The 10502-nt window shown below is 48.4% G+C and overlaps 1 protein-coding gene across 1 annotated transcript; it reads left to right on the top strand.

Annotated features, from left to right (window-relative positions):
* Positions 1 to 250: 250 nt before the first annotated feature.
* Positions 251 to 10502, top strand: GNPDA1 (glucosamine-6-phosphate deaminase 1). Its single transcript, XM_036847914.1, is given in 8 exon segments — positions 251 to 425; positions 1327 to 1456; positions 4410 to 4511; positions 5706 to 5888; positions 6931 to 7115; positions 8939 to 9113; positions 10131 to 10163; positions 10166 to 10502. Coding segments are annotated over 7 exon segments (876 nt in total). The 5' UTR covers positions 251 to 425; positions 1327 to 1332; the 3' UTR covers positions 10240 to 10502.

The raw sequence follows: 10502 nt of genomic DNA, 5'->3' as shown, positions 1-10502 counted from the left end.
AATCCAATTATATTTAAAACAAAAAAGCAGTAATATCTAGGTAAATAAATGATATCTAAAAAAATAAACTGAAGGCAGAGCCAAGCCCAGCCCTAGAGGAAGCGATTCTGCTCTTCCTCCCGCGCCCCACCCCTAGCACTGAAAACCCTGCCCCAGCCCCCGACCTTGGGGACTGCATCCCTGGGAGCGACCTGGGACCCCCCCAAGTCTCCCTCCTCCACCAAACCAGTCTCCAAGCCCCGCCCCCCACGGCTTCTCCGGGGCCTGCACAGCCTCTGGCCCGCCGGGCAGAGTCCTCCTTGGAGCCGCGGCCCCAGAAGTCAGCCCCGCGGGCGGAGCGCGGCACCGCGTGACCTGCAGCCACATGACCCACGCGGGGCGGGGCCGCCAGCGCAGTCGCTGCATCAGCCGCGGGAGGCGTCCGCGTAAGTGGGGAGCGGGGTCCGCGGGGACTGTCCTCGCGGGCGGGCGTCCGGGCGCTGCCCAGCCTCCGGCAACCTGGGGCCGGGACTCCCAGCGATCCGCTCGGGTCCCCTCCCCGGGAGGGGCGATGGGATCGCCACTGGGGTGGGGGAAAAACTCCTGTACCCCACGGACCGCGGATCCGGCCACCTCAGCCTTGGCCTTCCCACTCTGATTTGACCGCAGTGCGGCGGGGAGGACTAAACGCCCTCCTTCCAGAGCGATTACCTTTGCCGCGTGTTCTTTGGGGGAAACAGGATCTGCAAAGCAAGGCAGGCCGGTGGGAGCGCCCCTCTCTGGTACTGAAAGAGAACACACCTTTCCAGGCCTCCACCTGCTCTAGTGATCCAAGATGATCCCATGACCTTCCCACGACCTTCCCAACCCCCATCCAAGATGATCCCATGACTCTTCCTATTGAGGAAGAGTTCAACAGTAGAGTATCTAGCCAGGTGGGGGTTGTCGAGGTGTGGCGAAGAGGGGCCTGGGTCGAGCTGCAAGATAATAGCCAACATGTTATATTGAATACTATGTGGTTTACATGCATCTTCTTTCATATTCACCATCATGAAATTTGTCAGGTAGGTGCTGTTGTCCCCATTTTCCCGTAAGAGAAAACAGGCTCAAAGAACTTGGGTCCTTCACCAAGGTCCTGCAGTTGATCAATGGAGGAACCGAGATTAGAACCCAGGTCTGTCCCACAGCAGCGCCTCCCGGTGGGTAGTGGAGGCACTTGGCCCAGCTTGTCAATGCTTTGTGAACTTCCCCTTCCAGGCTCAGACAGCATGGAGAGAAGGGCTTCTCCCCTCCACCCCTTTCTCCTTACCCCTTACCACTGATTCCTTTTGTCACGTACCCCTGCAGGACAAGATGAAGCTCATCATCCTGGACCACTATTCTCAGGCCAGTGAGTGGGCAGCCAAATACATCAGGAACCGCATCATCCAGTTTAACCCAGGGCCAGACAAGTACTTCACTCTGGGGCTCCCAACTGGTGCGTTGTGGGATGGGGAGGGTGGGCGAGGGCATTATGGGCTTTTAAGGGGCCAGGTAGGTAGGCTCATTCAGCCAAGGGACTGCAAGGAGGGCTCTGAGGTACTGGCCCTATGAGTGAACAACTCCCCTGCCCCCGGACATACGAAACAGAGGACCCAGCTTCCTCTGGGTTGGTTTGTTGCTGCCTGCTCCTGAAGAGTCCTGGCGTAGAAGGGATCTTGGTTAGGTAGGAAAAACTTTGATTTTTAGCCTATATCCTAAGCCAGCCCTGTCAGTCAAGTTTCCTTAACAGAATTAAGTCCTAATACCTTAAGGCATACGTTTTATGTAATGAATTAATTTCTCTTCTCTGCATCTAGAGTGCTACTAACTAAGCGCCATCCTTGGGAGAATTGAGAAGATAGTCACTCAACGCATTTTCTGTAAGGCTTAATTAAACACAGGACCTAAGTGAAAAACAGTCCTAGTTTCTTTAGGGAAAAAATCAGAATGTTGCCTTTATGGGAGGATATCTTGAACCCAGTTTTTCAAGGCAAATGTTCTGATTATTTCTTTCAGAAGTGGGGTGGATTTGCCTCAGTGACCAATCCACTATTGCAGGAGTCTTCAAGCTTTTTCTGTATACGGCCAAATAATAAATATTTTACACTTCACTGGCCATACAGTTTCTGTTGCAGCTACTTAACTCTGCCCTTGTAGCTCAAAAGGAGCCATAGACAATCCAGAGATGAGCATGGATGTCTGCCAGCACTGACGTTTGAGTTTATATAATTTTCATATATCATAATATTCTTTTGGTTTTTAAAAACTTTTAAAATGTAAAAACTACTCTTAATTTATGAGCTCTACAAAAACAGGCAGCAGGCCAGATCTGGCCTGTGGGCTGAAGTTTTCCGACCTCTGCTCTAGAGGTTTGTGAGAACACTATACTCGGTAGGTATCTGTGAAACCACCAGCGTCTCAGGCTGTGTCGGGGCTGTGCTAACATCCTGTTTTCTAACTGTGGAGCCACCCTGGGTCAGAGTCTGGGCTTCTGCTGAAACCCCTCCCCATTTCCCCATCGTCTGCAAAATTAGATCCAAGCCCCTCAGAGTGGTGTTCAGGGCCCTCCAAGACCTGGCCCCTTCCTGACTGTCACACTTGAACCAGCACAGCATTTCCATACGGGTTCCTTAGAACATTCCTACTGTTAGTTGAAGCACCCTCAGGGTTCTGGGTGGAAGCCACAGAAACCGACTCTGGCTAACTTAAGCAGAAAAGGAATTTATTGGCTAGATATTGGAAGCTCACAGAATTGATGGGAAGGCTAGAAGTTTGGAAAATGGACATGATGAAGCTCAGGGGGAGGACAGGGAAGCTGTGTGGCTCAGCCATGGCTAAGACCATGTCACAGGGATAGGCTGATGATTATGTGTGGATGGGGCTGCCACTGTCATTCATTCAGCAGATATTTATTGAATACCTGCTGTATGCCAAGTTGTTCTAGGTGCCAGGGATACAGCAGTGAATAAAAAGAACACAAATTCCTGCCCTCCTAAAGCTTGAATTATGGTGGGAGAGACAGATAATAAACAAGTGAATTAGCAAAATATAGAATATGTTAGATGGTGATAAGAGGGAAGGAGAAAAATGAAGCAGGGAAAGGGGCTAGAGAGTGTTTAGGCAGAGGTGGGAGTTACAGTGTTGGATATGGGGGCAGGGAAGGTCTCTGAGAAAGTGACACTTGAGTAAAGGCCTAAAGAGGTGAGTTAGCTGTGCAGATACCTGAAGGAGAGCATTGCTGGCAAAGGGAACAAACACCATGTGCAAAGGCCCTGAGGTGGAATTGCTTGAAGCAGGATTCCTAGCTGGGGAGAGAGTTAGCCAGGGGCCAAATTATATAGAGCCTTTGTTAGGACTGATTATAACTCAGAGTGAAATGAAAAGCCATTAGTGGGTTATGAAAAGAATGATCTGATTTGGGTGGGGCTTTTTTCTTTCCATCTTTTTATTTTTAAAAGTTTCATGCATTCAGAAAAGCTGAAAGAATAGTACAGTACCATCTACTTAGATTCAGCAACTGTTAACCTTTTGCCACAATTGCTTTCATCTCTTGTGGCTCATGTTCTGTCTGTATACACACATACACACACACATTTCTTATGAGCCACTGGAAAGTAAGGTCCAGAGATCCTGACACTTTACCTCTAAATCCTTTAGTACATATCTCCTCAGAATAAGGACATTCTCTTACATAACCACAATACTATTACAATACCTAAGAAAATTAAAAATCATTTCATAATATCATCTAATATACAGACTATATTAAATTTTTCCCCCTAATTGTCCACATTTATTTTTTATAGTTTTTTAAAAAAAATTAATCCCAGTGTCCAGTCAGGCTTCATGCATATTTAGTTTCTTAATCGACAGCAGTCCTCTTGCCTTTTTATGGGTTTTATGACTGACTTTCTAATGAGACTCAACTCGGGTTTGCTGCTCCGAGGGGAAGTCTTCCCCAAACCCACAGGCTAGCCTGTACCACAGCCGACATTACTGCTTCGGGTCCCCACACCTAGACAGTGAGCTCTTCCAGGGTGGCTGCTCACTTCTCTGTCCCCATCACGTACCTCTCATGTACTGGTTGCTCAGGGAATGTCATGTCAGTAATTAAGCCTGACATTCACTCAGGTGCTAATCACAGTCATTTCAATCATCAGTGTGCTGAGTGCTAGGGATTCAGCCGTGAACAAGACAGACACAGCCCTTCCCTCCTGGAGCTTACGGTCTAGGGGGGAAATAGGCATTAAACCAGCACTTAATGGGTGGCGGTTGGGATTGAGCATTGGGTAGGACTTCAGCTCTGACAGGTTCTCCTGGTGGAGCATCCCTGATTCATTCCCGGGCGCCCTCTGGGCTTCCAGGAGCTGGGGGCTGAAGGGGGTTCATGGCCGTGGCCTCTCTTGCAGGGAGCACCCCACTTGGCTGCTACAAGAAGCTGATTGAATACTACAAGAACGGAGACCTGTCCTTCAAATATGTGAAGACTTTCAACATGGACGAGTATGTGGGTGAGTCTTGGGAGAATCGTACTCCTCCCCTCACAGGATCGGCCCAGGAGAGGACTGGGGAGGTCTCAGGGAACCAGTGGCATTTGGGGGCAGGCTCAATTGGTGATACTATATCTTCCAGGCCTTGGTTCACTCAGCTATGGCATGAGGCTAATAAAGCTGACCTCATGGGCTGTAAGCATTAAGTGATATACCACGTGTGGAAGCTTCTTGATCAGAGCAAGCACTTAATGAATTCCAGCATATCGCCTCCTCTGCCTCCTCCCCAACTCCATGCCATTTCTTTCTGGAACAAATGGCTGCAAATGGGATCTGGGGTCCCATGGCTGGGGTGTGTGACCCCCCCCTACACCAGTGTCTGTGTCTGGACTTTCTCTCTACTGTTCATCTTCCCGTCCCCTTCCTGCCAAGTATACTGGGAAGGGAGCTGAGACTGGTGTCCTTTCCACTGATGAAAAGTGGCACCTTGGGCTTCTGTCACCCTCTCTACCCCCACCATCATTTTGTATTGGTTTCACCTTAAAGATTCTTTTTTTTTTTAATTGTGGTAAACTACACGTAACATAAAATTTACCATTTTAACCATTTTTATGTGTACAGTTCAGTGTTATGTACATTCACACTGTTGTGCAACCAATCTCCAGAACTCTTTTCATCTTGCAAAACTGAAACTATCCATTAAAAATCAACTGCCCATTTCCCCACTCCTCAGCCCCCTGAAACATGCACTTTAAACATTGTTTTTCTTCTTGACTGAAAAAAATCTTTTTTGGGAAGCTCTGAGATAATTCTCCAACCACTTGGTGTTCCAGTTGGGGTTCAGGCTGAGCAGGGTGTAACGGGGGGATGAACGGTGAGGTGGGAGGCACAGGGTAAGGGGTGTTCTTGCTTCCTTTCCTGATGGGCCCAGCCCTACCCCCCAGAGGCTAGCCCACCTCCAGAGGTCCAGACTGATCCTCGCCTCCAGCCATTCTCTTGTGAAAAGATCAGAATGAGGGCCCAGGCCCACGGTCATGGGCACAAGGACACCAGCTCAGCTTACTCCGAGTGGCTGGGGGTGAGAGGGCTAGTGCCCAAGGCTCCCTGATGGGCTCTTCCCTGAAAGTGTCTCTGGGGGTCTGGGGGTATCCTGGCATCCTTGGGAGGGCGCTCTTGCTCAGCCTGGCATGACTGAGTGCAGCCATGGCCCCACAGGCCTTCCTCGAGACCACCCGGAGAGCTACCACTCCTTCATGTGGAACAACTTCTTCAAGCACATTGACATCCACCCAGAAAACACCCACATCCTGGATGGGAATGCAGCTGACCTGCAGGCTGAGTGTGATGCCTTTGAAGAGAAGATCAAGGCTGCGGGTGGGATTGAGCTGTTTGTCGGAGGTGAGCGCGACACCGCAGCAGGTGTTCAGGGCAAACCCAGGGTGGCTGGAACATATGAGAAGGAGGACAAGACCCATGCTTGTCTGCAAACAGCTCCCTCTCTCTGCACCAGTGACAGTGGGGTCACTTATTAGCCTGAGGCAGCAGGGAAGGCACAGAGTGGGAGCCCTGGTGCCCTGCCCTGCCTCTGCCGCTCAGAAACTTTGTGATCTGGGGCATCTCCTCTTTCTGCAATTCGATGCCTTGTCTGTAAATTGAGGTATTTGGATTTGGACTCTGAGATTCTCTCTGTTCCTTAGACAAGGTTTTATGGATCAGTCATGGGACTTAGTTAAACATAATCACAGACTCATGTAGTTCCAGAAGATTCTACCATCAGCCCCTGCATGCTAAAAATAGCAATTGAACCCCAGAGAAGTTTTGTGACTTGCCCGGGGTCAGCCAGCCAGAGCAGTGGAGAGAGGGTGGGGACCTAGGGTATCCCGCTCTCAGGCTTATGCGTGTTCCTGCCCTGAGTTGCCCTCTTACACTTCCGTCTGTCACGGCCTCTGGAGTCCCCCATGGGGGGTGGGGGTGGGAGGCTGAAGTTGAACAGTCTTTGACTGCTCCAGATTTAACCCTTCTTTACTTCAAGGTGCGGAGGAAATGGCTAGGAGTGCTCATGTTCTGAGATTTTATAAACTTGGCAGCCCCTTTCCAGGCCCTGTGTATGTTTTCTTCGGTGTGACTCCAGCCCAGCAGGGATAGAGAAGTGGCAGGAGAGAGAGAAGTTACACTTGGATGATCTGGGGGGGCAGAAGCTTTTGGGATTGCTCCCTACTTAGCTTTCTGAGGGTGGTAGCAAGTTAACAATGTCTGTGTGTGCCTCAGCTAGAAATGGGAGGGGAAGATCATATGCTTAAAGTGTACCTTTAAATGAATGAGGTGAGAGACACGGTTTTCAAGGATTTTTTTCAGACCCCAGGTGGGGAAGGAGAGATTGTCCATTCTTGAAATCTTGGATCCCTGGGACTGACAGGGCTGCCCTGTCTCTTCTGGGCAGGCATCGGCCCTGACGGACACATTGCCTTCAACGAGCCGGGGTCCAGTCTGGTGTCCAGGACCCGTGTGAAGACGCTGGCCATGGACACCATCCTGGCCAATGCTAGGTTCTTCGATGGAGATCTCGCCAAGGTGCCCACCATGGCCCTGACGGTGGGTGTGGGCACTGTCATGGATGCTAGAGAGGTAAGGGTGCAAGGGATCCACAGGCCTTCACTGGGGGGCTGGACTTGGCTTTTTGCTGTTAATTTCAACTATACAGGTACCACCTGAATCCATTTTATTAAAAATGAAGACATTGCAAATAAGGCTAAAATCCCAACTGACCCTATCACTGCTCTCCTTCCTCTCTGGAAGTAACCATTCTTCCCAGTGTGAGGTGAAACCTTTTCAGCACTGACTGCCCAGGAGGCCACAGGCTCCTGGTCTCTGCTTACCCAGCACCACTAATACCAGAACATGAATTTGTACCTGTCCAGGTACTGAGAGGGGCCCTCTGGTTCCCTGCAGTTGGTGGAGGCCACTGCTTGAAGGGAGCTCCCCCTGCAACCGCAGGATGCTTGTGGTTATAGCCCTGTGCTCAGGGATTCATAAATGTGGAGAAGTGTGATTGAAATAGTGTCTTGAACTGAATTGAGTCTTTCTATAGAAATTTGGGTATCATTTGAATTTTTTGTAGTTCCAATTTCCTTACTTTCATTAGAAGCATTTCTCTTCCTGATATATTCAGTGGGAAGCAGCTACAGACATTTTAGCTTTAAGTTTCTTTGCCCAAGTCTGTAAACAAACATGTAAATCATTGAAAAAGTTTCCCTGTCTAAAGTGAATTTTTGTGAAATGAGCGATGGCAGCAGATTTCTGTTGGGTTACCTTGAATCCGTACCTAGGCAGGTCATTCTGCTGTTTTTGGCCTTGCAGCTTATAAAGACTACAGTTTGAGGGCTCTTCCTGTGGTGTGCAGAAAGGACCTGGGGCTGGAAATCTGGAAATTCTCTTTTTTAAAATGAGTTCTGGGGTCCTGAACAAAGAGTCACATTCTCTCTATGCCTCTGTCTTCTCATTTCAAGAAAGGAACAGTAAATCCTGCTCACAACTCCATGGCACAAGTGAATTACAATGAAAGGATATCTGGAATGCTGAGTTCTTTATAATCACTTTCTGGCACTTAACATTCTTTTTTTTTTTTTTAATTAAAAAAATTATTTTATTTTATTTATTTATTTTTTGGCCGTGCCTCACGGCTTGCAGGATCTTAGTACCCTGACCAGGGATTGAACCCAGGCCCTCGGCAGTGAAAGCAAGGAGTCCTAACCACCAGACTGCCAGGGAATTCCCACACTTAACATTCTCGATATTTTAAGTGTTGAGGGGAGTCTGTGCCTGTTTTACTTAAACAAAAAGCATTACTCCAAGTCACATGAGCAGGTCTAATACTCTGAACTGAAAGTGACCAGATTAAGGGGCAGCTTTATTGGGATTCAACCTTAGCAACCACACAGATAACTCTCACCATTGCTTCCAAGGCCTCCCTGGAGGCGCAAATCAGGACCCCTCTTTCCGGTTTGTCACTGTGAAAACTCACCCAACCTAGGGGCCCCGGGACCCAGCGTCATAACTGTTGGGATAAGGCGTGGGCCTCTGTATGTATGGCACATCCGTTCACAGGGCACTTTCACGGTCATCATCAAAGGCGCCAGGAGGCACTATCATGTGGTGGTCAAGAGCATGGCCTCTGGGTTAGAAATGACCTGGGGCAAGTTACTTAAACCCCCATCACAGAGTCCACTTCCTTATCCGAGCATGTAGGGATGACAATGCTCCCCATCTCAGGCTCCTTGTGTGATAAAGCACACAGAGCGTGGAGCAGTGTGCCACGCGCTGACGACTTACAATGACATAAAAACAACAGTCCTTACAGTCGTTTTGGGCGGCCGCTAGAATTCAGGCGTCTAGACTCCCAGCTCCGCTGCTCCTTCTCCTCCATCACAGGCCTGTTTTCTGATCCCCAGGTGATGATCCTCATCACGGGTGCTCACAAGGCGTTTGCTCTATACAAGGCCATCGAGGAGGGAGTGAACCACATGTGGACCGTGTCTGCCTTCCAGCAGCATCCCCGCACGGTGTTTGTGTGCGACGAGGATGCCACCCTGGAGTTGAAAGTGAAGACCGTCAAGTATTTCAAAGGTGAGGGTGGGGTGGGTCAGGGAGTAGGTGGCCAAGTTCAGGTGCGCCAGGAGTGAGGAATGGATCTAGCTTGCAGGCTCAGGCCACTTTGACAACTATGATTTTAATCAAATCAAACCCTCCTCTCAGAATACAGTTTTCTCTTCCATCCATGACTATTTAAGGGTCCATTTCTAGAGACCTGTTTGCTCTGAGGAGGAGGAAAGAAAATGAAATGAAAGTTGTAGTTCAAGGGCAGTTTGGTAATCACCTTGCAGTGATATTGAGCCTCAGGTTTTTTATCTTTCCAGATCTTATACAGGCCTTTTCCTTCTAGTCAAGGCACTGAACTGTCATGCACATCTTTCTTTCTTCTACTTAAAGCAGACACTCACTGCTTTAAATAAACTTATGTGAAAATCCTCATTTACTGAGCAGGCAAATTAGGAATTTGTTTTTTTTTTTTTAAAGATTTATTGATTGATTGATTGATTAATTGATTGATTGATTGCTATGTTGGGTCTTCGTTTCTCTGCTAGGGCTTTCTCTAGTTGCGGCAAGCGGGGGCCACTCTTCATTGCGGTGCGCGGGCCTCTCACTATTGCGGCCTCTCTTGTTGTGGAGCACAGGCTCAAGACGCACAGGCTCAGTAGTTGTGGCTCACGGGCCTAGTTGCTCCATGGCATGTGGGATCTTCCCAGACCAGGGCTTGAACCCGTGTGCCCTGCATCAGCAGGCAGATTCTCAACCACTGTGCCACCAGGGAAGCCCTAGGAATTTGTTCTTTGATGAAAAGATTAACCTTTTAATGGCCAACTCCCTAGAGATTGAATTATAAACAGTCCCATGGATTGTAGCATTCATTAGGAATAACAAATTCTTTTCTATTCTTAGGGTGTTTATCATTTGGGTCCACAGAGAAAAGATGATGAGTATCAGTTTCTAGGACAAATTTGAGAGCCCCTGGATGTTACTGTTGATAATCATGGAACTCTGCCTCTACCTGCATTAATGACTTTTGTTTTTCATTTTTTGTAGGTTTAATGCTTGTTCATAACAAGTTGGTGGACCCTTGTACAGTATCAAAGAGAAAGAAACAGAGAAAAGCCAGTCTTCTAAGAAACCATACAGTGATAGCCTGTGCTAATCCTAGTGTCAAGTACCTCATTGGGGACAGGCAGGTCTTTCTGGAAACTGTCTTTAGGAGGACAGATAGAATTGTATTTCTTTAATCTAGTACGGTTACTCCAGATAAGTGGGTGAACTTACTATTCTTGGCTATGCAGTGTGGAGCCTAGTCATGGAGTTAGCTACTTGTTTGTAACTTACTGTAATCAGAAAAAAAAAAATCTCTCCATAATTTTGATGTCGGCCCGACTAGGGGTTTTTAGCTTTTTGTTCTGTCTCTGA

The sequence above is a fragment of the Balaenoptera musculus genome, chromosome 3 (assembly GCF_009873245.2).
Source record: "Balaenoptera musculus isolate JJ_BM4_2016_0621 chromosome 3, mBalMus1.pri.v3, whole genome shotgun sequence".
Classification (NCBI taxonomy): Eukaryota; Metazoa; Chordata; class Mammalia; order Artiodactyla; family Balaenopteridae; genus Balaenoptera; species Balaenoptera musculus.
This window is presented reverse-complemented; position numbering and strand designations above follow the sequence as displayed.